This window comes from Chelonia mydas, chromosome 1, assembly GCF_015237465.2.
Source record: "Chelonia mydas isolate rCheMyd1 chromosome 1, rCheMyd1.pri.v2, whole genome shotgun sequence".
Lineage (NCBI taxonomy): Eukaryota > Metazoa > Chordata > Testudines > Cheloniidae > Chelonia > Chelonia mydas.
The window spans coordinates 214,848,079-214,873,839 of record NC_057849.1 but is presented as its reverse complement, the minus strand read 5'-3'; the positions used below and the strand labels follow the sequence as shown (position 1 = coordinate 214,873,839).

Here is a 25,761-nt window from a genome sequence, read left to right as displayed (position 1 = left end):
AACTTTTGGGGGTGGCAGTGCTGCTGCAGCATGTGTAACTAGCTAGGTGACAATGGCATTTTTTACATATCTGTCTGCTGGGTCATTACATTTTCTAATACTGCTGTCTGTTTATTTTTCAGTACTCTGTGATAGAACTCCAGGTGGGTATCTCATTACACCTAGATGCTATGGTGATGGATGCTCCAGGATACATACAGAGATAATTTGAGCATTATGTTAAAGATATTCCCTTTGGACAGGGTTGTGTGTGTGTGTTTTGTCCAGTCACTTTTCACAGCAGACATCCCAAAACCTCATGATCAATCTTTTATGAATGGGCAGGTTCTAGAGCTTCAAGCAACCTATGTTGATTCTTGAATTTCATTCCTAGATAAAGGGGGAGGTTCTAGAAATCAGGACCCTTTATAGTCTCCTTTTAAGCTATACTATGGAACAGAGTTCTGAAACTTTGAAGACTCCAGCATTTAAAACTTCATATACTATAAGGTCCAGGCTCTTTAAAATTTGAGGGCAACAATAAGGTAGAACTTTATTTTCGGCCTCTTTAGGGCTTAATGGGCAAAGAAACTAAAACCTTTATAACTTTGTGGGTTCTGGGATCTAGAAACGTGGAATCTGAAGAGATTTTTGGGTTATGACCTGCGGTTGGATAGCCCTTGACGAGAAAGAGAAGCTAGTAGACTTAAAACTTTATGAGTTTGACAACTCGGACCATTTTAGAACTTAAGGAGCAAAAGCAGCTAGAATTGTTAGACGGTTCTGGCCGCAGCCTTTCTAAATAAGCAAGTAGGGCCAGTGCTAATGGTGGCTGCCTTTTTTTCTCTCTGAGAGCAGGACCCCAACCGTAACCGGATTGGTCAATGGCTGGATGTGCGACCGAGGCAGGGCATTGTGGATCTCTCCTTCCAGTTAGCTGATGAACCTTCCCTGGGGACTTACACCATCAACGTGGCCAGCACAAAAGCTTCCAGTACCTTTAGTGTTGAGGAGTATGGTATGATGAAACGTGGAGGGGAGAGATCTGAGGAGAGGAAACTCCTATCGATCGATTGGGTTTCTAATGGTCCAAAAAAATGTGACAGCAAAACATTTTCGTCTGAGTAGTGGGTTAATGATCATATACCATCTGAGAGCCAAGATTAATCACATGCCAGTGGAGGAGTCACACCTGGGGAGGATCGCACCTGATGGGGTGATGCGGGAATCACAGTCAGGACAAGTTGAAATGTCACTTCACCAAGATGCCTAGTTAATACTTGGGCTGGAATAGTATGACAGCAGTGCTGGAAATTCCTCCAACACCATTTCATTGAGGGATCCCAGCAGTGACCTATAGGATACACTCCTCCCCTTGTTCATTCACTCCTGGCCTACACCCCCTATACACCCACACACCCTGTCCTCTTGTGAGACCCCTCCCTGAGCCTATGTCCTGGCAGCCTGCTCTTCACCTGCTCTCTCTGGCTTTTCCTTCTAGTGCTGCCAAAATTTGAGGTTTTCTTTGAGGGGCCAACTCAGATTTACGCATTGGATAAAACCTTCCCGCTCCACGTGTGTGGCAGGTGAGGAGGCTGCTTTGCGGGGAGGGAGCTGCTAATCAGTGGTCACACACCCCTTCCTCAAGCCCCCGCCCTTCCCCTGAATCCATCAAAGGAAAGAAATGGGAAAGGAGAAGCGGCAAACATTGGGTTCCTCTTCAGATACCAAGAGATTCACTGGGTAATGCAAGATGCAAGCCATTGTCTTTCCCTGCGGAAGATCTACATGAATCCAGCTAGAGAGTGGCTCTCGCTCAGAGAGGGGAGCCCTGTGCTAGGCTGGAGAGACTGTCTCCTCAGAAGAAACACATGCCCACCTGAAAAGAGCTGGGGTAGGGTGAGGTACACATACCAGGCTGGAGAGACCCTTCCTGACGCGAAGGAACACGCACCATCACTTTTGGGAAGAACACACCGCTTCTCATTGCTTAAACTCTGCTGACCGTATTTGCTTCATAGGTGGAGTGGGTGGATTTCATTGGAGCCATAACTGTTAGCAGTGGCTAATGCGGGGGTGGGGGAGGGTGGGGAAGGAGGATGAGCGAATGCTCTACTGCTACTTGGATGGTGTAAACTCCACAGAGCGGGAGAAAATGTTCAAGAAGGCACTGAATGGGGAGAGCCAGGAGCGAAGGGATACATTTCAGGCTGCGCTATGAGGAAACATTCCTATCACTGATTTGCTAGACTGTGACATCATCCCCTCACTCAGAAGTGTGGAAGCCCCAGCTTAGGTTATTTGAAATCAAACTGGGCAAAGCTCTGAAGAAGAGACTGTCACATGGGGATACTGGTACTGACCTCCCTCACAGTGGAGGTTTCATTTGTGAGTGTTTGAGATCCTCAGGAGGGAGGCACCCATAGAGGAGCACAGTGCGCATGCCACCACACACTCTACGATATTTCTCTTTCCCTAGTGTTTCTCTCCTGGTTTTCTTTCTCCTCTGCCCTGCCCCTCACAGGTACACCTATGGGAGAGCAGTGCAGGGCACCGTGCGGGTGACCCTGTGTCAGAAAGCTTGGCGATCCAAGCGGCCCCCAAGACACTTTGGCACAGATATCTGTGAGGAGTACAGTGGCCAGGTGAGCTGGTTAGCCAGACCGGAGAGGGTAGGAGGGTAGGAAGGGAGCACTATGGAGGCAGAGGTGTCAGGGAAAGGGAGGGACAGGAGAGGGCAGCAGCACTGCCCATTCGGTAGCATGGGAAATAGTTGCACAAAGCCTGTGTGGCCCAGTAACTCCTTCCTGTCTCCACTGTCCCTCCACCCAGGCACAGCTAATGCATGCGCCCTTTCCACTTCCAGACCAGCAGCAGGGGCTGCTTCTCCACTTCTGTGAGCATGGCAGTCTTTAACCTCACCTCCTACGAGTATGGCAGCAGGCTCAGTGCAGACGCCTCTCTGGTGGAACATGGCACAGGTGAGCACAGATGCATGAGACGCGTGGAACCACATGGTACAGGGAAGGTGCCGAGATGGAAGGTATTTCCAGACTGGTCACACCAATGGCGTGGGAGGGGATCAGGAGCTCTTCATCCCTCTTTTTGTCCATTCCTTTCAGAGCGCTGCGTCAGGGCATCAGGAGAGCCAGAGAGCTTTCTGGGCTGCGTGTGTCCTGCAGAGATCTCTGCTCTGAGGCAGTGTTGCTTCACAATGGGGTTGGGAGTAGCTGTGAATGTAGGGAGTGATTTTACAGAGGTGCGTTTGACAACTCTGGGGAAACACGCCATGCTAACAGTCTCCGTGTCTCTGAAGGGTACAGATGCCAAGCAGGAACTGTTTAGCAGGTTCCCACTGGGGGTTACAGGAATAATGAAATGAAATCAAACAAAGGCTGGATAACCAGGGGCCATTCTCTAGGTGGAGTCATTCCCTGGTGCCAGCTTCACTAGCTTACATCCCTCACCCCACCCTCTCTCCCTTTCACTTAGGGGTGCAAATCAATGCCTCTGGCCAATTCCTCATCTCCAGGACAGCTGTGACTGCCACATTTGAGAAGCTGGATGATTACTACATCCCTGGAGTCCCCTACAGAGGGAAGGTGATTCTCCCCATCTCTTTCCTTCTCCTAGTTAGCAAGTGAATTTAGTGGCTGATAAATTGTGCTGAACCAACACCTGGTGGAGAGCTGACAAGATCTTTGTCCCCACTATGTATACAGCTTCCCTCCCTCTCCCCCATGTCAATGGGCCTTAGTCTTGCTTTAGATGTACTCCCACTAGGCTGGCAGAGAAGTTCATTCAGCATCTGTTCCAGAGGTACAGCCACCTGTGGGGGACATGTCCCCTCACCCCAAGGTTTTCCTGTGCTCTCTTTGCTCTCTGCACTCTGCAAGAGTTGGGCATTTTCACACTACATCCACCCTCCTTCCCCAGTTTTCTTAGGTAGTTTCACCTCTGATGTCTGCTGAGAGTCAAACAAAGGGGTTAATTAATGCCATTAGCGGATGTAATTGGACCCCTGTCCAATAGGAACTGGACTGACCCCCACCAACTCTTTTCACACAGGACACCATATAGCTGAGGGTGGACAATTTTCAACCACTCTCAACTTGGCTGATACTGAATACTTGGCTTTAGAGGTAGGAAAGCTTAATATCCCTTTTGCCTGATGTGGCTCCAGACTGGAACCAGTGCCCTAGAGGTGAAAAGAGCCAGCTCCAATTCCCCTGAGACAGCCAGTGCCCCTGCTCTAGGGCTAGTTTGCAATCAGTGCTCTGGAGGTGCATTAATCATGGGCCGGATGAGTAGGACACTAAAGGAGAAAAGTGATCTTAGTTTTTATGTCCCTCTGTGGTGCAACCAGATTAAACTACAGGATCATCTTGGGGATATTATGAAAAGCACAAAAGTTTACCTCGTGATAAGCTACATGGGGCGACGGTTTAACAAAACATACATCACAGATGGCACTGGGAGAGCTTCATTCAACATGGACACAACTGCCTGGAATAGCTCGTCGGTCTCTTTGGAGGTAAGTCCAGAAGATTCAACACTTGTGGTGGGGGAGTAGCATTGTTATGTAAGGGAGCAGTATGACTGCTCAGAGCTCCGGTACGAAACTGCAGAAAAACCTGAGTGTCTCTGGATTAAGTTTAGAAGTGTGAGCAACAAGAGTGATGTAGTGGTGGGAGTCTGCTATAGACCACCAGACCAGGGGGATGAGGTGGATGAGGCTTTCTTCCGGCAACTCGCAGAAGCTACTAGATCGCACGCCCTGGTTCTCATGGGCGACTTTAATCATCCTGATATCTGCTGGGAGAGCACTACACTCTCTACACACTATTGCACAGACAATCCAGGAAGTTTTTGGAAAATGTAGGGGACAATTTCCTGGTGCAAGTGCTGGAGGAGCCAACTAGGGGGAGAGCTTTTCTTGACCTGCTGCTCACAAACCAGGAAGAATTAGTAGGGGAAGCAAAAGTGGATGGGAATTTGGGAGGCAGTGACCATGAGTTGGTCGAGTTCAGGATCCTGACACAGGGAAGAAAGGTAAGCAGCAGAATATGGACCCTGGACTTCAGGAAAGCAGACTTCGACTCCCTCAGGGAACTGATGGGCAGGATCCCCTGGGGGAATAACATGAGGGGGAAAGGAGTCCAGGAGAGCTGGCTGTATTTCAAAGAATCCCTATTGAGGTTACAGGGACAAACCATCCCGATGTGTCGAAAGAATAGTAAATATGGCAGGCGACCAGCTTGGCTTAACAGTGAAATCCTTGCGGATCTTAAACATAAAAAAGAAGCTTACAAGAAGTGGAAGATTGGACAAATGACCAGGGAAGAATATAAAAATGTTGCTCGGGCATGTAGGAATGAAATCAGGAGGGCCAAATCACACCTGGAGCTGCAGCTAGCAAGAGATGTTAAGAGTAACAAGAAGGGTTTCTTCAGGTATGTTGGCAACAAGAAGAAAGCCAAGGAAAGTGTGGGCCCCTTACTGAATGAGGGAGGCAACCTAGTGACAGAGGATGTGGAAAAAGCTAATGTACTCAATGCTTTTTTTGCCTCTGTCTTCATGAACAAGGTCAGCTCCCAGACTGCTGCGCTGGGCAACACAGCATGGAGAGGAGGTGACCAGCCCTCTGTGGAGAAAGAAGTGGTTCAGGACTATTTAGAAAAGCTGGACGTGCACAAGTCCATGGGGCCGGATGCACTGCATCCGAGAGTGCTAAGAGAGTTGGCGGCTGTGATTGCAGAGCCATTGGCCATTATCTTTGAAAACTCATGGCGATCGGGGGAAGTCCCGGATGACTGGAAAAAGGCTAATGTAGTGCCCATCTTTAAAAAAGGGAAGAAGGAGGATCCTGGGAACTACAGGCCAGTCAGCTCACCTCAGTCCCTGGAAAAATCATGGAGTAGGTCCTCAAGGAATCAATCCTGAAGCGCTTACATGAGAGGAAAGTGATCAGGAACAGTCAGCATGGATTCACCAAGGGAAGGTCATGCCTGACTAATCTAATCGCCTTCTATGATGAGATTACTGGTTCTGTGGATGAAGGGAAAGCAGTGGATGTATTGTTTCTTGACTTTAGCAAAGCTTTTGACACGGTCTCCCACAGTATTCTTGTCAGCAAGTTAAAGAAGTATGGGCTGGATGAATGCACTATAAGGTGGGTAGAAAGTTGGCTAGAATGTCGGGCTCAATGGGTAGTGATCAATGGCTCCATGTCTAGATGGCAGCCGGTATCAAGTGGAGTGCCCCAAGGGTCGGTTCTGGGGCCGGTTTTGTTCAGTATCTTCATAAATGATCTGGAGGATGGTGTGGATTGCACTCTCAGCAAATTTGCGGATGATACTAAACTAGGAGGAGTGATAGATACGGTGGCAGGTAGGGATAGGATACAGAGGGACCTAGACAAATTGGAGGATTGGGCCAAAAGAAATCTGATGAGGTTCAACAAGGATAAGTGCAGGGTCCTGCACTTAGGACGGAAGAATCCAATGCACCGCTACAGACTAGGGACCAAATGGCTAGGCAGCAGTTCTGTGGAAAAGGACCTGGGGTGACAGTGGACGAGAAGCTGGATATGAGTCAACAGTGTGCCCTTGTTGCCAAGAAGGCCAATGGCATTTTGGGATGTATAAGTAGGGGCATAGCCAGCAGATCGAGGGACGTGATCGTTCCCCTCTATTCAACATTGGTGAGGCCTCATCTGGAGTGCCGTATCCAGTTTTGGGCCCCACACTACAAGAAGGATGTGGAAAAATTGGAGAGAGTCCAGCGAAGGGCAACAAAAATGATTAGGGGTCTGGAACATATGACTTATGAGGAGAGGCTGAGGGAACTGGGATTGTTTAGTCTGCAGAAGAGAAGAATGAGGGGGGATTTGATAGCTGCTTTCAACTACCTGAGGGGTGGTTCCAAAGAGGATGGTTCTAGACTATTCTCAGTGGTAGAAGATGACAGGACAAGGAGTAATGGTCTCAAGTTGCAGTGGGGGAGGTTTAGGTTGGATATTAGGAAAAACTTTTTCACTAGGAGGGTGGTGAAACCCCTGGAATGCGTTACCTAGGGAGGTGGTAGAATCTCCTTCCTTCGAAGTTTTTAAGGTCAGGCTTGACAAAGCCCTGGCTGGGATGATTTAATTGGGGATTGGTCCTGCGTTGAGCAGGGGGTTGGACTAGATGACCTCCTGAGGTCCCTTCCAACCCTGATATTCTATGATTCTATGATTCGTGAACATGAAGACCTGGAACCAAACAGCCCAACCAACATGCCCAAGTCTTGCCCCTGCAGCCCCTCTGCTGTTCCAGTCCTGGGCTCCCTACATGGCTCTGGCAGTGCGCTTATTAGGAATAGCCTTTCCCAAGGGAAGTGGTGGAAGCCCTATCTCTTGAGATATTTATAGCTGGTCATGAACAATGGCCTAGAGCATAGACTGCCTTGGTGTGGGTTGGGGAGAAGGAGGAGATAAAATGTGACTGTACAGGTCTTCGTCCCTAATTTCTGTGTGTCTGTGACCTTATCCTAGGGAAGATTCAAACTGGAGGATCTGGTGCAGGAACCTGGGAAGATCAACGTTGGTTATGTGAATGCTTACCAGTACCTGCAGCCGTTCCATGTCACAACCAAGAGCTTCCTGAAGATACACCCACTGCCGGGAATGCTGCCCTGCGGGCTGAAGCAGAATGTCCAGGTTACATTTGCCCTCAGCCGGAAGGACCTGGGAGAAGGAGCCAGCCACATGGATTTCGCCTACTATGTGAGTCACAGTGGAGGGATAATCATGAATGGGGAAGGGGAGAGCAGCCCACATTGGGGTGGGATGCTGAGCTGAAGCCTACAGAGAAACACTGTAGCTGTCGCTTAATTTCACACTGAGGGAAAGTGCCAGATGGGCAGGCACTCAGAGACCTCTGGGTGCTGTATGTGGAGTGGCAGTTCAAACTTCTCCACAACATGACCCTCAGCTGGGCCCTAGGGACATCTCCATGGGTGAGAGAGGAGTTCAGTCTGTGTGGCTTATTCCATCCTTGGCCTCTGCTGAGGCTGCTGAGAGCAGGCCACTCAGCATCAATAGGGATGGTGGGTTTTTCTGATGCACACGCTTCTCTCACTAGGAACTGGACTGAGAACCCCTCATTCCTTTTAGACAGGCTGCCAAAAAGCCACCCAGTGGGAATGACTTCTGGTCACTGTTCATCCAGGCTTGATTAGAGTCTGTTCTCTGGAGGTGAAAGACCCCATCTCCCGCACCCTGATCCCTTGACGCACTCACTATCCATCCGTTGCCCCTGACCTGGGGTCAACTCATAACTGATTCCCTTTGGGGGGAAGACTCCTCATCCCATTCCCTGGTCTCCCTGAATCAGCCAGTATCCTAGAGGTGAAAAGACCCTTATCTTAGAGCCTCAGTTCCATCAAGGGTACAACCTGTGTGCTCTACTTGGGTGCATGGGGTGGGGTTGATTGCATTCTGAGGATAACAGCATGCAGGTTCATCTAGTTTTTCTCCTCTCTCAGGTCACTGGGAAAGTCGGGATTGTCGTCAGGGGCCAGAAGAACATACGGATTGGGAAACTGAGCAGTGAGTTCTGACACCTGGTCCCAGGGCTGATTTAGAGGGTGGAGTTCCTAAAGCGCTCCTGGGGGCCAATGGTCATAGGTTTCCCTTGAAATCTCCCTTGGTTCTGAGTGACCTGGTTCCATGGCTGAGTTATAACACATGGGCAATAGATGAGAGGCTTGTGGGAAGAAATCATAGCCGCTGGGACAAAGGAAACTGAGGATGGAATGATGGAGTGGGGAGGGAGAGAAGGGAGGAGAGACTGAAAAGGATTGAGGGAAGGATAGAGCAGAGAGGAGGACATGGAAAAGAAAGTGGAAGGATAGTGGGACATGCTTCAATACCACAGTGATGGGTGCATTAGACATTCAGGGAGGCAGAGGGGATAGGAGGAGATCTTGGTGAAGTTGTGATGGAAACACTTTTTCTCTTTCCATCAAGCACTGAAAGGCTCCTTCTCCATCCCTCTGACCTTCACCGCCGACTTCACGCCCACCCCTTCATTAGTGGTGTACGCCATCTTCCCCAGCAAAGGAGTGGCAGCCGACAGCATCCAGTTTGATGTTGCCATGTGCTTCAAAAACCAGGTGAGGCTCGCAACTGAGGGGAAAACTGGGGGTGGTGCTGAGGAGGAAGAGCCGGGAGGGATTGGTGCACCTTGGGTAAACCGGAGCCCCAGAGTCTTCAGAGAGGAGAAAATGGGTGCAAGCATTGTGTGAAAGTGCAGGTCCCAGGGGCACAGAGCTTCCACAGTGACTAGTCTGCATGAGAGTATCCAGAGTGGGCAAGGCACCAGCTTCATCTAGTCTGGGCTCAATCCTTTTCCTATACCAGATCAGACCATAAGTCTGCCTAATGCAGTATCCCACCTTCCACTGCGCTGGATCATCAAGTCTGGTTTCCTTCATCCAGCTATGGCCACTACCTGCTGTCACAGAGGAAAGTGAGGCACCAGGATGCATGTGGTCAGTTGTGCAGTGCTGTAATGCCATTTACCCCTGGACTTATCACTGCTTTGCCAGTCCCAGCGATCTCTTGCTGTCAGAGATGGCCTTTGGGGCCCACAGAATCTGCGTCGAAGGGAGTCAGTGAATCCTGGCAGGAGGAGGCCTCTGTGGGACAGTTCAGAGTGTGAAGTGGGGATCAGCTGCTGTCTCCACGCACTGAGCAGTGCTCTGCTAGCTGTGCCTAGCCTTGGGGCAGAGTTAGAAGACCAAAGGTCTGGGTGAGCTCCACTAAAAAGACCCAGCCACCATGTCTTCCCAACCAGAACACTGGGTAGGGCTGAAAGGAAAGATCCACTGGCCCCACTGCCAGACAGGGCAGAGGCACAGAGAGTGAGTGAACAGAGGAAAGAGCTGGAGAGGGTGTTTGCCGTCGGCAAGTGGGGATGAGAAAAAGGAGGGGTGGAGATGGAGGGGTGGGAAGGCCCATAAAGGTAACATCTCTTTTTCTCTTCCACTGTTGCTTGCTTTCCCCATGTGCTGATCAAGGTGAAGATGGGCTTCTCAGCTAAAGAAACTCTCCCAGGATCGACAGTCCAGCTCCAGCTTCAGGCAGCTTCCGGCTCGGTGTGTGCAGTCCGGGCAGTGGACAAGAGCGTGCTCCTCATGAGGCCAGAGAAAGAGCTCACCAACCACACAGTGAGTGACTGTCTGTCCCTCAGAGTCATGCTCACCAAGGACCAGGGATGGATTGAGGAGACACAAAGGGGGAGTGACTTGTGAACCAGCAGGTCTGCAGGGGAAGGGGCTGGAGGTGAAAGCTGGGGCTGTGGGGTGAAGGGGGTTTCTGTGCTAGGGAGGGGCAAGTGTGGGACATTTGTCTCTGGGATGGTGTGAGGGTGATAGATACCTGATCCTCCCTGCCTGGTTCTTTCCATTCTGTTGGTTTCCCTAGGTCTATGAGTTATTCCCTTTCATACACCGCCATGGGTACCCCTACCAAGTTGAGGAATACCCAGATCTATGTGTGCGACTTCCACCTTTATTACCAGTGGTGTCACGGAGGCCTTGGTATCCCTATCAGCCGGATGTCTTTAACCTCTTCAGGGTAATTGTCTCTGATCCTTTCCTGGAATCTGCATGGAAATGGCACCCGGGAAAACACAAGCCAGTGGGAAAGTGCCCTCCCCCAACAGGTTGACTCTCTGCAGTTTATTCCCCTGTGCTTTGCCCAGCCTTAGCTTTAGTGTCCCAAGCGGTGTGTGGCTTCCACCTCATCCCTTGGGGAGACTGTGCCACAAGCTCCTAGAATTCATCATTACAAGACTCTCCCGATTTCTAGATCATTTTCCTCCAGGGATGAGTGTTATCCCCTTTACTCCTTCCCAACCAATAGCGAGGCAGTAACGCTCGCTGGCTGGGGCAGGGCAGGCGAGGTGGGCACCTCTGAGTGGTGGCAGTAGAATACAGCACTCCTTGGCAGTGCCACCACCTTGGGCAGGTGACTGGGGTCACTGGACATTAAATGGCCCATCCGAGTCTCTGAGACTCCCCTTTTGATGAGGGGAGAGGGCTGGAGGCGTCAGTCAGTGCTTGGGGTTGAGAATCAAATGGGACCTTCAGGGGATTGTCTGGGTGACTCAAGACTGGGCACTCTCCCACTATGTGCAATGCAGCCCCTGGTGCTCATAGATTTGTCACAGCGGGCAGGGCTGTGCCGTGATCCTACGAGGCCATGCAGGGGAGTCACGGGCAATGAGGCTCAGACCTCTGAACAGCCCCAAAGGACCTACGGGGAAGTAAACTGCACCCCAAAAAGAGATGCAGTGATGTGCCGCCCTCCCAGCGCAAGGAGGGAACAGGAGTCTGAGGCATATCCCCTCCTGGGGCAGAGCAGCCCCGTACGTCCCTGGACGCAGGGCTGATCCCATCAGCTCAGATTAGATCACTGTTATTAATTAATCTAGCCTTGCCATCTCACAGCTGCTGCTCTCTTTTTCTTCGTAACAGAGCATAGGCCTGAAAATCTTTTCCAACCTCATGATAAAGAAACGGACTCAGTGCTATTATCCAGTGGACAACAGGCCAACAGCACCCCCACTAAGGCCCATTAGCATCCTGGGTAAGCTTTATTTATTCCCTCCCTCCAGCTGCTGGATGGGTATCCCTGCCTCTGCCTGGCCAATGGATACTGAGAGAAAACCAGGGCTGAGGCCAAAATCCAGAAGGGGGAGTTGCCCAGTGCTTAGTCCTCAGCACAGGGAGTTCTGAGACCTGGGTTCTCTTCGCATCTGTGCCACTGGCCTGCTGTGTTGCCCTGAGCAAGTCACTCCCTCTGTGTGCCTCAGTTTCCCCATCTGTAAAAAGGGGATAATGATACTGCGCTGCCTCACAGAGGCTTAAATCATTATTGTTGCAAAGTGCTTTGAGCCCCTTGGTGCTGAGCAATACAAAGTGTTATAATTTATAATTATAATTAAGTTTACCTGATCTTCTGAGTTGCTATCGAACTATTCTCAAAACTTTGCCCCCTCTGGCCAAGGTAACAGTGATTTCCTTTGTAGCTATTCACTTTGCACTCTCTAAATCTTCTGGCTTCTTCAAATATTTCATGACTGTCTGTCTCTGCTCTTTCTTTTCAGTATTTCCTTCCTCTTCCCCAAGCTGCTGAACAGATCCTTCACTCTCCCTTTTTCCTTTCTCTTTTGCTTTTTTTTCTTTCTGCTCCTTCAGCAGTCTGGGATGGAGGGGGGGGGGGACATCCCAGCAGTCAACTCCCAGCAAAAGAGCCATCCAGAACCAAGACAGATTGAGTACAGATCCCGTTGACCTGGGACAAACTTAAACCACAGATCCATTGTGGGGGGAGCACTGTGGAGAAGCGTGATGCCAAGAGGTGGAGATTAGGGTCGGGTGGATTTGTCTCCATGTTCCCTCCCTAGTGCATCTGGGACACTGCGTTAAGGCCACGGTGACACTTCAGTGGCCTTTGGATCAGGCCCACAGTTCAAACACAGTAGGCTGCCAATGGCAGGAGAGCAGTGATGTGACCGGCTGTGCATTGAGGCAGCGGGGCCCACCAGAGGATCACCGTGGCACTTGCAGTTCCCCCAGCATGAAGGGAGGAAAGCCTAGCCGCACCGACAGTGCCCTGGTGCTGTTGGGTAGGCACAGCATAAGCAACCACCGCTAAGGCCACCCTACGGAGGCCTCCCCTTCTCCCCTTTCCCCAAGGCCCTAGCCTCCCTAGGACAATGCTGCTTTCCTTTCCCCATTTCCCCTCCTTTCCCATAGGAGTTTCCATCACCCCAGCCCAATCCCAAGTGCATCCCTCTGCCAGGCTCTTCTTTCCAGGTCCCTGGCACAGTCTAGCTGCCAGCTATCTCTCACCATGTGCCCCATGCTGGCAACACCCACTGCCCCTAATGGGTGCAGCACCCACCCACTTGTCAGTGAGGGGCAGGGCTCCTTCTCAGCTTTGGCACTTAAAGAGTCAGAAGCAGCTCCCAGTAACAGGCCATATAATCCTTTTGGGGGCATTGCGTAGAGACTAATGGAGGGCCAGTCCCCAGGACCAAGTGTGGCTTTGTCCTGAATCTTCCATTTCCAGTGTCAGTCTAACCCCTCACTCACAGACTATCAGCTCTGGCACCCTCCCTCAGCCAGCTGAACCGGCCGTCCCAGTGCTGGACAGTCTGTAGCTGAGGGGGCTAACCTGCCCAAATCCTGACGGGGAATCTGTATTCTTTGTTTCAGAGGCTCCTCCAGAATCCACTATCCCAGGGAGAGTTCGCCAGTATTTCCCTGAAACTTGGCTCTGGGATTTGATCTCTGTCGGGTAGGTATTGGCAGCTGGATGAATGTCATGGGGGCTGAAGGGAAACTGTGCCCTTTCTTGTTGAGTCTGGGTGATTTCTCCCTAGTGTTTGTATTAAAAGCCAGACCTAAGAATTCTAAAAACCCCAAATGGAAAAGATTTACCAGCCCCTCCATTGTCCGAGGCAGTACAGGTTAGTTCTCACAACACATTCTCCAGGGCATTGTCTAGTCCTGGTTGATGGTGATTCAAGCAATGGAGTTTCCACTGCTCCATTTGGGGAAGTTTTCTCCTAGTCAGTAGATCCTAAGTGTTAGGGAATATTTCCTGATCTACATCCAGAATCTCTTGCTTTGCTCAGTTTCTATCACATTTCCTCCTACATAATCTCTCTGTAGCCTCCTGAACCTATCTGGTCTTTACACACCTCCATGATCACAGACAGTTATCACCCCTTTGTTGTCCTTAGTCAAGCAAGACACATTGAATTCATTTATCTTTGCTCATAACTCTCATGGCAGGTCCCTTCTATCCATATAATAGATGTAGCAAAGGAGTCACTGTTGACTCTTGAGAGTAGATCAAATGTATTTATACTGATACGAAACACCTATTTTTGTACCAGAGCAAGGGGTTGTCTCCTTTGGTCTTTCTCTTTGAAACAGAAGGGTTTGCTGAGCATGGATCACATGATTAGACTCACTGCAGAGGAAGCAAAAGCCCAAATCCAAAGATTCCCCAAAGATCTTTGTGGAGAGGGGCCTGAATTCCCCCCACTTGGGTCTGAATTTTGTAGCTGAACCCTATATTTGCAATGTGCCAAACCAAAATCCAGCTCAGAACTTGGGGAGCAGGGTTCAGCTCTTACCGCGCTTAGCACAGAAAAACACTGCTTTTGGTTCAAGACCAAGCATCCCCACTCAGTGCGCATCCTCTACTTGGTTCAACACCAAGTTCTCAACTCGGTAGACACTCCCAGCTGAATTCAAAGTGTGGCTCCCACTCCCAGTATCTTTGGGTTGGAACCCACAAATCTGGAGTGTGCCAGGAAACCTTTCTAACAATGAGGGTCTGCTGGACTATAGCAGAGTCTCCCCAAGGGAGGTGATGGAAGCTCCGTCACTGAGGACATTTAAAACGAGCCCTGGACAAAGTCTTGGAGAACAGACTGTAGGGAACCATCCTGGCCTGGGGGATGGCCCAAATATGGCCCAGTACGAAGTCTCTTTCCATCTCTTTTTCATTCCTAGGGAGGGCTAATATCAATGGACTAGAGCCAATGGACTAGAGATTAGGGTCACTGGCTGCTTCATAACATCAGGATTGCAACTGCACACACTGAGCCTGGGACCCTGCTTTGCCCCCATTGTAGGGTGGTGGGTTAAATTGCTTTATGTGATGGCTCTCCCCCTCTCAGTCCCACTGGAAACAGGGACATCCCAGTCACGGTGCCTGACACCATCACTGAGTGGAAAGCCGGGATGTTCTGCATGGCCAGGCTGGGCTTTGGACTCGCCTCAACCACAAGCCTTGTGACATTCCAGCCCTTCTTCGTGGATGTGACGCTGCCATACTCTGTGGTCTGGGGAGAGACCTTCACCCTAAAGGCCACCGTCTTCAACTACCTGAGGCAGTGCATCCAGGTGAGTGCCCCGCCACGCCACGTGGCAGCATGCCCGATGTAGCAGTCCGTGCCGTGCCCGGGAACTCTGCATCCAGAAGCCGGGCTTTCCAAGGCTGCGCTAATCACTTGCCTACCTCTGTCACTCGCTCAGATCCAAGTGTCCCTGGCTAAATCCCCAGACTTCCGGGTGGACTTGTGCAGGAGCTGCAGGTATGTCCACTGCCTGTGTGTAGAAGAATCCAGAACCTTCTCATGGAGCGTGACAGCCACAACACTGGGTAAGGCAGGGACAGTGGTGGAGGGGCGGGTAAGTCCATGACCACTGGACTGTGACGAAGAGGGCCTGGGTGGCACAAGGAGATTGGGGAGTGTTATATGGAGCCTTTATATAGGTCCCCACTTGGCTCTCAGTCCAGTCCCTAGTGGGACAAGACACAAAACCACCTTGACACTAATTGCCTCTTCCATCTGTTGACAGGATGGATGGGGTTTGGAGTCCCTCTCATGCCCCTCGAAGGCGAGGCAGACTCTTATTGGTCTGGGGTAGGGAGAGGCGCACAGGTACATGCAGGGCAAGCTCGCATTGTTGCTGCCATTCTGGACAAAGCCTGTCAATAAAGAGGGTCTCCAGTTTCCAAGGATCTGCTGAGTCTTCCCTCTCCACCTGCATTAAAGTGCACTTACCCTTTATAGTGATATTCTTAATGGGCCAAAATCACTCCTGGTGTAACATCACTGAGTCACTTACACCAGGGGTCAGTGACGCTGACTAGTCAGCTAGACCAGCTGGCCGATCCAGGCCAAAGGGACCATTCAGACTATCAGGACCAGCTAGAGTAAGACCTTCTAGCCCCCGCCTGATCAGCGTCAGCAAAATGTCAGCTGGAGCACATGGCCTCAGCCTGGCACTGGTTGTAAGAAACACACTGTTCAATTTGATTGACAGGGACGGCAAATATTAAGGTCAGCACAGTAGTGATGGACAACACGCCACAGTGTGGAGGCAGGAGAACCTTCCCCCCAGCAATGCCACGGAAGGATACACTGATCAAGCCTCTGTTAGTCCAGGTCAGTATGAGGCCAGGCTTCCCTCTGTCCCTTACGATTTAGGATCGTGGGTCACCCCATCTCCCTCGTTGAAGGGAGGGGGGAGAGTTTGGGGAACAAAGTTCTCATTCTGTGCCATTAGCTGGAGCCAGCATCCCAAAGCCTTTGCACCAGTCACTGCTGTCGCCCGTGCTCCTCTAACGCTCCTGCTTATACCCTCCCTGCTGCACCATTTCCCATGCCACCCTGCACGCCATACCCACACTCCCATCTGTGCCATTCTCCATCAGACGCCAGCTCCGGCATGTGATCACAGACCAGGGTGGTGCCTCCTTCTAGATTTGTTCCTCCTGCTCCCTTGACCGGACTGTGACTGGAACACTGGGCTCCTTGTGGAGGGGGGCTCCAGCCCAGCCCTATGGGGATAAAAGGAGAGAGACCCCAGCCCGAGGCTAATGGGGGTAAAGCTCCTGACAGCTCGGGCACAACCCCTTGAGACCTGAAATCACATGGATTTTGCAGCTGTTTGGAAATCTTGTTTGTAACCCTGTTTGTCCCCTCCAATGCCCCTGTCTCTGCTCCAACAGCCAGAGGGAGTGCTCGTGGAGAAGGCTCACAGCTGCCGGCTGTGCCCTAGAGGAGGTAGGAGAGCTGCACCGGAGGGGTCTCAGGAGCCTTGTCCCTGCTTTGATTGGTGGCAGGGAATGGGACTGGAGTGCAGAGATGGCAGATAAAGGAATATGTAAAAATGTATTTCTTATTCGGCGTGATGTATCAGGACAGGAAAAGACAAAAAATAATCCCTCTCATTGGCATCCCACTGTGTCTACCACGCAGCCTGGGAGAGAGCACCCTCTGCTGAGCCACCCACCCGGTTCCCTCTAGCACAGCACCCTCTAGCACCACACGGACTCAGAGGGAAGAACCCCCCACCCCTCGAGTCCCCCACATCCCTCCCTGCAGCATTCTAGGTTTTTCCCAGGAAGATGCCCAGCCAAGTGGTGACCAAACTTGAATCTATATGCTTGGAGTTTGGGGTAATGGCTTTCGTAGTCGGATGCCATTTTATCTCCGTAGTCACTCTGCCAGTGCCTTGTGAAGAGTTAGTACAGGATCTACTGCTGTAAAGGGGATCACAAGTAACTAAGGGCTGTTGGTGAGGGATCTGATGGAATAGGTGGGGCTAGCCAGGTGAAAATGAGCAAAGGGAGGTAAGTTTTTAGAGGTTTTTAAGGTCAGTCTTGACAAAGCCCTGGCTGGGGTGATTTAGTTGGGGATTGGTCCTGCTGTGAGCAGGGGGTTGGACTAGATGCAATCCTGAGGTCCCTTCCAACCCTGATATTCTATGATTCTAAGATAGACAGGGTGATAACAAAGCTGGGAGAGTCTCCCTTAGAGGAATGTTGGGAGCTCCATCACTGGGGAATTTTTAAAACTGGGACTAGCCAGAGCCCTGGAGAGTGGACTGCACTGGCCAGCATGATGGGGGAGATCGATGTATTGCTTACCACCTTGTCTCCTTGGTTGGAGTCATACAGCTTGATTTCTAACACTGTTTCTTTAATGTGTGATCATCAGGAAATACAGTCAAAGACCCTGTGTCCCTCACCCTCCCTGCTAATGTCGTGAAAGGATCAGCCAGGGCTACCATCTCTGTCCTGGGTAAGTTGCCCCAGGGTGTGAGCTCACTGACTCCTGTTACAGACAAACAGGTGCTGAGCTGGGCAGCCATGTCCCATTAGTGACAGGGGAAGCCTCAAAAGATTTGATGCTTGTTCATTAGTGAATCTCTGCAAGATTTTCCAACCATCTTGTTTCAGAAGTTCTAGATTGGCACCCCAGCTTTAAAGGGGAAGGGAGTGTCCTGGGGGAAGATCCCCTGCACCTTCCTGAGCAGGACTTTGGAACAAAGAGGCTGCCCCTAGAGAATCCAGGCCAAGGCCTACACTTAGCCCAGTGCCGGCTGGAACAGAACTTTGGGAGCCTGGCTGGGATATATTCAATAATGCTCACAGCCGTGTAGCACACTGCTGACTTTCACAGCTACAGTGCAGCCTTGCGGTGGAGAACAGACTGGCCTCGGCTGGAATGAAGAAAAAGGGGATTCTTTACTGAGGCTGCTGGACACAGCCAGACCCTGAGGTTCTCTCTGGCTCTGACTTGTGGATTCATTCATAGACTATGCTGCCTAGCGTAGTAGGACTACTACAGGGCCTCGCCTGGACAAGGCAGTCATGGCCCAGGCTCCTGACTGCACTAGAAGAGACTTAACTTAAGAAAGCCCCTGAGATATAACAGAAAACAAGGCTTTTCCGCCTCATATTTACAGCATTTTCCACTTCCAGTGAGGTGAGAACAGCTACCGTCCTATTTGGATTTCAGTCTTCTGATCTGGCCAGATAAGATTGAGGCAACTGCAGTGATGAAACAGAATGACACCCGAGCTGCCACTGACCTACTAACACTATCTGCTTGCCTCAAAGGCCAGGAAAATCTCAGGCCCTGCAAGAATGCTTCTGGGTTACTCTCCCTGTGTAACATGGTCACTTGTCAGCACAGCCAGAGAAACAGCCCCACTGGTGTCCTTTTTACAAGCAGGGCTCATTGTAATTAGAGTTCAGCTCAGCTTTTTTAACTGGAGGATTGAGGCAAAGGTTTCTAGTCGGTTCGCACTCTATCCAACCTGTGTTGTTCTCCCCAGGTTAGGCATTTGCCAAACACCCATAACGTCCCGTGACTGAGTCCCCCTCATGCATCTCCGCAGCCATAGCGCTCATCCTGGTAATTAAAGATTGAGCTGTCAGATCTGGACTGGGCACCCCAGGTTGTTTTGAATGATCAGCTGCAAGAAAGCATTTAAGATTGCACTGAAGGCTCTTTTTTTGCCTCCCCCCCGGCAGGGGACATCATGGGGACAGCGCTGCAGAACCTGGACCGGCTGGTGCAGATGCCCAGTGGCTGCGGGGAGCAGAACATGGTGCTGTTCGCCCCCATCATCTACGTGCTGCAGTATCTGGAGAAGACGGGGCAGCTGACCCCAGAGATCAGGGAGAGGGCGACGGGATTCCTGCACAGTGGCAAGTATCCTGAGCCCAGCTCCACTAGTGTCCAATCTGGCACCGGCCACGCCAATAGCCCCTCTCCTGCACCTCCCCTGGAACTACCGGCCTTCACCCTGGCACAGCTGTGCAGTATATGAGTTTTCTTTCCCCTCTCCCCAGGGTACCAGAGGCAGCTCCTGTACAAGCACAGCCATGGTGCATACAGCGCCTTCGGGGAGCGCGATAGAGAGGGGAACACGTGGTAAGAGCTGGTGCCTTCCCTTGCTTCCGATGCTCAGCCTGAACAGATGCGAGCTACTACCGCTGGGGAAAAATCCTCTGATACACACATGCCTTCACTGGGAGCAGTGACGCTGAGAAAGACCTAGTGAGAGCAGATTAGATAGGAGTTGGCAATGTGATATGGCTGCTAGATGGCCAGTGTGGTTTTGGGTGGCACAACAGAGGCATCACCCCATGGAGCAGGGCGGGCGTAGGGAAAGCTAGTGCCCCTCTCTATAGCTCTGGGCATCCCAGGGGCTGGAAGCCATTGACGGACTTGAGAGAGCTCAGAGAAGAGAAACCAGAATGATCAGGTGGGTGGAGGAGAAATGGAAATTGCTGAATCTGCCTGGCTTGGCTCTGTGATGCCATAATCACCCCCCGGCCCCAGCCCCCTTAGACAACTGCCCACAGGTATCTGCAAGACATAAACAAGAAGGAGAGAGAGGGATTAGTGGTTGGAGGCATGACAGGCTACCTGGGGATCATGGGATGGAATTAAGAAAGGGGGAATATAGATTGAAGATTAGGAACTCTTCCTGGTAGTGAGAGGGGGGAACTGATTCCCAGGAGAGGAAAGCAAGGTCCCATCACATCGGACTTTTCAAACTAGACTGGACAAAGCCCTAGAACATGTGCTATAGGGAGGCCATGCTGAGTTGGTCCTACAGAGAAGGGCTGGATAGGCCCAAATGGGGAACTTCTACCTCTCACTTTCAATACTGTATGAATCATATGGGCCAAAGTCATTCTTGGTATAATGGTGCTGAGTTAAATTCTGCTGGGGAGGAATTTAAGCATTTGCGTCTGTGTCTGTCTGTCTCTCCCCATGCCCCCCCCTCCTCACCTTCCTAGGCTGACGGCATTTGTGGTTAAGAGTTTTGGACAAGCCAAAAAATCCATCTTCATAGATGACAAGAACATTCAAGATGCCCTGAAATGGCTGGAGCTTCACCAGCTCCCCAGCGGCTGCTTTACCAACAAAGGGAGGTTCTTCCACTCTTCCATGAAGGTAAATAGCAGCCAAGCCAGACAGGAGAGCTGGGGAACTGAGCACACATGGGCAGACGCTGTGATAGCAAAGGAGTGTGGGGGCCAAGGAGAATCCTGGGAGATCAGCCCTGGGATTCCTCTCACCAGCACTATAGTGAACAGAGTCTGGGGTAGATCCCTTAGGATTCTTACAGGGAACACACCCCAAGGAGTCACCTCCCCAACCCTAGAAATCCCTTTAAAGAGGAAAATGGGTTTTGGCTAAGCCCCTGGGCACGCCATTAGAATGACATTTGATTGCTAACTGTGCTGTGTGTCCACTCTCCCATCTCTCTGTGTGCTGGTACTTCCCGCAGGGCGGAGTGAATGATGAGATCTCTCTGGGGGCCTACATCACTGCAGCATTGCTGGAGCTGGGGCAGCCATTGAAGGTGAGCCCGTCAGCCTCATCCCCCATCTCTCACTTTCCTCCTCTAGGGCCCCAGCTGGGCGCTGCTGTGAGAAAGCTGAGCAGGCTGGAATCCCACTGGGCAGGCACTGGCGGGGCACTGCTTTCGAGAAGCTCGCACTGCTGCAACCGTTTCCGTGGCTGGGCACCAAGAGGGCAGGGCTCTGAGGGTGTTCCCCTGCTGGCATCTGCCAGGCCAGGTGTTGATAAGGCACGGCCTGGAGGAAGCTCACACGCAGCATAATTGGCATGGCATGACAGAGCAGTGGGGGCTAGTAACACAGGCGTCCTGGTGCATCTCCAGGGCAGGCGCATTGTAGAGCTGTTGCAGTGTAGAGTTAAAGTCTGGTCAGTGGGGCAGATTCTGCTCTGTTACACAAGTGTATCTGGAGTAACTCTACTGGCATTCGTGGAGTTACACCCGTTTCCCAGGGCTCAGAGTCTGGCTCATAGTGTTACTGCGTCAGTGCAGTCTCAAGGGGTCTCATTCATCCCCGGTGTAAGCCCACTGAAGTTGGTGCAATTGTCCCCACATTCGTACATGGTCCTAGCTAGCCTGTAGATAAAGGCATACCAGCTGTCTGAGATGTGACCTCTGTGTGGGCAACTTCTCACGCACAGGGCAGCATGGTGCAGGCCGCCTTACGTTGCCTCATTCACGCCGTTCACAATGTCACCAACGTTTACACGGAAGCTGTGTTGGCCTACGCCTTCGCCCTGGCTGGGGACTATGAGGTGACCCAGGAGCTGCTGTACAAGCTGGATGAACAGGCCATCAAATCAGGTACTGGGTTCAACTGGCAGCTCTTTAGGGCAGGGATTGTTGTCTGATTTGCTGGGAGCAAAAGCCGCATACACCTGCCCAGCACGGTGTGGTCATTCGGCAGCAGCAGCTCTGGTCAAGCTCTGTGGGGTTTGAAGTCTGTAAAGCCGGGCAGGCTGCTTTGTGAGGGACTGAACAGGGGCTTAGAAGGCTGCTTTCATGGCCTTTATACAGGGGCAGTAACTGCACTGCAGGATCAAGGAGTTAGACCGGGTCAGACATACTCAGCACTAAAACCTAACATGCACACGCAAATGGCAAAACTCTCACCGACTTCCATGGGAGCAGAGGTAAGCCAGGGCCGAGTGCTTTTGAACCCCCCTGATTACAAACGCTTTGATTTAGTAGGATATTTAGGGCCATTGGAGCACTTCCAGGAGCTGGTCTCCTGCTGGCTGGCTATACAGTCACAGTGAATATGGTAACAGGCTACCGTACGTGAAGGGTGTGATCACGGAGAAGGAAGAGGAAGTGGATTGTGGGGGTGGATCTCACGGGCTGCCATAGAGCAACGGGGGGCATTCCAGGTTGGACATTCAGGAAACACTTCCTAACACAGAGGAGTCTGTGAGAATGAGCAACTTTCTTCAAGGGAAGGGGTGGAACACTGAGATCTAGGACTGGACAAATCCCCAGAGCAAAGACTGTAGGGAGCAATCCTGGGTTGGGCCCCTGCGGACGACTGGGATGATTCCTTTACGGCTTTCCCCATCTCTGGAGATGTGTTTTCCCCCACGTAACTCGTGTGTTATTTTTTCCTTCCCTAGGAGGCCAAATCCACTGGAGCCCCAAGCCCAGCTCCCCGGCTGCCACAGATTTCTGGCCTAGGACTCAGTCAGTGGATGTTGAGCTGACAGCCTACGTGCTCCTGGCTTACCTCTCCAAACCACGCATAAACGCGAGGGACATGGCCACTGCTGCCGGCATCGTGGCCTGGCTGGCCCGGAAGCAGAACGCCCGCGGAGGGTTTGCTTCCACACAGGTGATGACTGGCTCCCATCAGAGACAGAGCCCCCCTCCCTCCCGGGCATTGGGCAGGCTGTGGCCCCTGCTGCACTCAGGAACAGAGAATCCTTTGGGGAGCGCTCCTGTACTCAGGCAGAGGGAGGAGAAGCCTAGCGCTCGTACCCAGGGGTGCAGATCCCACTGCACTTGGGGGCTGGAGGGGGGATTCCCCAGGTGCACAGATCCCTCCCTGTGCCCGCAGGGTTTGACACAAACAGTGAGGTAGCTGTCTCTCCCTCGCCAGGACACGGTGGTCGCGCTGCAGGCCCTGGCTAAGTACGCAGCCCGGACGTTCAGCACATTGGCACAGGTGACGGTGACGGTGAAGTCTCAGAGGAGCTTTGAGAGGAAGTTCCAGGTCACCCACAAGAACCGGCTGCTACTGCAGCATGCGGTGCTGACGGAAATCCCCGGGGAGTTCTCAGTGCAGGCCCAGGGCAGCGGCTGCGTCTACGCCCAGGTGAGTCACAGGGAAGTGTGTCTGAGACAAGGGGGAAGTGTTACTGGTGGGGTGTGGGAATTCTGCCGCTTCCCTCTGCATGGAATTTCGGATCTGTCACTTCCCCTTCTCTCGCTCCTCTGCAGACGGTGCTGAGATACAACGAGCCTCCTCCACGGGTTTCCGTGACCTTCTCTCTGCGCGTCACCACGCAGCTGATGGACTGCGCCCAGGGCAATGCGCGCTTCCTCACCGTCCGCATCCACGTCAGGTGGCCCTGCGATTGTCCCCATGTATACATCACTCACCTGGGATGCAGCCCCTGCCTGGAGCAGAGCAGGGAATGTCAGAGCTGGGCAGGGGTTCAGGCCACCTGGGGGGGCGGGGGGGATACAGAGAGCTTTGGCAGCTGGGAACAAGGCAAGCCAAAGGGCTGGGGTGCTCATCCGTGTGGGGAAAGGACAGCAGGGAGGGATGGGGAGGAAGGTCAGGACCAGGTGCCTGGCAATGGGGTGGGACAGTGGGAGGGTCATGTAGCTTTATCCAGCTGGGGGAGGAGCCTGATAGGTACAGAAAAGGGAATCTCTGAGGGATACCCAAGAGGCTGGGGCAGCTCAGAGCAGGGTGATCCCATTAGCCCCCAGATCTTCGAATGCCAAGGCCTCATCTCCCTGCCAGGACGCTGGGCACCAGTCCCTGTCCACAGGAGGGCTAGTGCTGGTGAGGACTGATGGGGAGGAAATGTTACAGCCTCATTTAGCCCCGGCTCACAGTCTGACCATCTCCCCACTCCCAGCTACATCGGGAGCAGAGTCACTTCCAACATGGTGATTCTGGAGGTCTCCCTGCTGTCTGGATTCAGTCTGGCTTCAGGCTCCCACACATCGGTAAGGAATCTTGGCATCAGAATGCGGGCCATGGCAAAGGGTGAGGTGGTGAATCACTGGTGGGATCTGTCCTTGCTGAGAGGGGAGGGAGCTTCCACAGACAGAGGCTCTTAGACAGCTGTGAGGACCCTCACTCAGCTGCCCCTGCAACCCCCTGTAAGACTTGGAGCCTTTGAACCACCTTGGGCCACCACTGATCTCTCTCTACACACTACTCCCGGGAATCTAGAGCCTCCCCTCCCCTGTGTCTGGAGCAGTACTAGCATTCATGAGCTGGGCGAGGAGTCAGACCAAACAGTAGCTGGTCTGATTGTGAATCAGAGCTCAAGTCCAGCAGGCAGACCCAGAACTGCTCCAGCTGCTGCTGAGAGGATTTACAGACGGACACCCAAGACGGGGTCAGTCACGTACAGCATATCCATGCCCTTCGCTGCTGGGATGGGGAGATTGTCCCAGCTCATTTGGAGACATTTGGAGACAGGACCCTGCTCTTCCCTAGGCCTGCAAGAATTATCATGAGTAAAGCACACGTTTTTAACAGTGACAATAATGAACCACTGGAACAAGTTACCGGCAGTCATGATGGGGTCTCCATCACTGACAATGTTTAAATCAAAATCTGCTCTAGGAATTATTTTGGGCATGTTCTATGGTCTGTGTTGAGGTCACAGTGGTACCTTCCGGCCTCAGAATCTATGAATAAACTCTCCATGAGGGGACGCCTGAGGAAATGAAACCTGACATAAGGGCAGGGGCGGGGCACTTCTCACACCATTCCTCCGAACCTATAGACCCGGTCACACTCTCTTCCCTGGGGTGAGGACGAGGAGCTCAGAAATTCTCTTATCTCCTGTCTCAGCTGCAGCAGAGACCCCTCGTTAGGAAAACGGAGGTGAAAATTGATGCAATCTTCATTTATCTAGAGAAGGTAAATTTGAGCAAGAGCTTTTGGTTTGGACAAGAAGTGGGGGTGGCTGAGCCGCAGGGCAGGACTGAGGGGCACTGGCAGAGCGGTGTGGGGAGCCCAGCACTGGAATGGCAGGGGGGCTGCAGGGCAGGACTGAGGGGCATTGGGAGAGCTGTGCAGTGGGGAAGCTTGTATAGCCCTGTCACTCTGTCTGGTGTTTGCCAATCCTAGTAGTTGCTCCTTTTCTAAAGTCCTGACCCTCTAACAGCCTGGAGCGCTGCAAGTGGAGAAAGTCACATCAAGCCCTGACCAAAGCATCTGTGTAACTTCTTTCTCTCTATCCCTCCCTTTCCCTGCTGGTCTCCCTCCTACCTCCACAAGCTGAGCGATGAGTCACAGACCTTCGTCCTGCAATTGGAACAAGAGATCGAGGTGAAGGGCCTGAAACCAGCCAACATCAAAGTCTATGACTACTACCAGCCAGGTGGGTGGTGGTGGCTGCGGTGTATACAGGCAGGGAGCTGAGGCTCTTCCTGGCCTCCAGGCTGTGGCTGAAGGGAGCTGGTGTGAGACTCTGCACCCTCTCCCCTGGGTGTAATTCTGGCTTTCTTGTTTCCCATTGCAGAGGAGCAAGCCCTGGCTGACTATAATGCTGTCTGCAGCTGAGGTAGGTGTGAGCTCCGGCCCACAGTGAGGCTAACCAGCGGCTCGGGAGCTGACAGCTGGGGCAGGGTGGGTGAGAGTGGATGTCTGGGGTGGGGTATGATGGGAATCCAGAGGGCAGGAGGTGCCCCAGGAGACAGTGGGGTAGCTGCTAGGTAGTGGGGAGCACTGGTCAGGACACAGTGAGGAAGCCACTGCAGGGGACTGGGGAAGAGGGGCCAAGTGAGGGTTGGAAGCACCTCTCTGTTGTGCTTGGAGTTGAAACCCTTGTGGTGGGAGGGAGGAGTTGTGGG

At 52.1% G+C, this 25,761-nt stretch overlaps 1 protein-coding gene across 1 annotated transcript; it reads left to right on the top strand.

Moving 5' to 3' along the window:
- The first annotated feature begins 624 nt into the window (after positions 1–624).
- Positions 625–25,761, top strand: LOC119565785 (alpha-2-macroglobulin-like protein 1). The gene is given in 30 exon segments (XM_037894805.2): positions 625–997; positions 1,481–1,565; positions 2,504–2,624; positions 2,846–2,960; positions 3,472–3,581; positions 4,346–4,513; positions 7,514–7,744; positions 8,506–8,569; positions 8,990–9,135; positions 10,042–10,191; positions 10,448–10,600; positions 11,503–11,614; positions 13,249–13,330; positions 14,727–14,952; positions 15,085–15,211; positions 15,880–16,001; positions 16,568–16,622; positions 17,559–17,642; positions 18,881–19,057; positions 19,202–19,283; positions 20,159–20,315; positions 20,653–20,727; positions 21,366–21,528; positions 22,335–22,549; positions 22,817–23,032; positions 23,158–23,282; positions 23,808–23,898; positions 24,758–24,826; positions 25,187–25,289; positions 25,431–25,761. Coding segments are annotated over 30 exon segments (3,858 nt in total). The 5' UTR covers positions 625–804; the 3' UTR covers positions 25,472–25,761.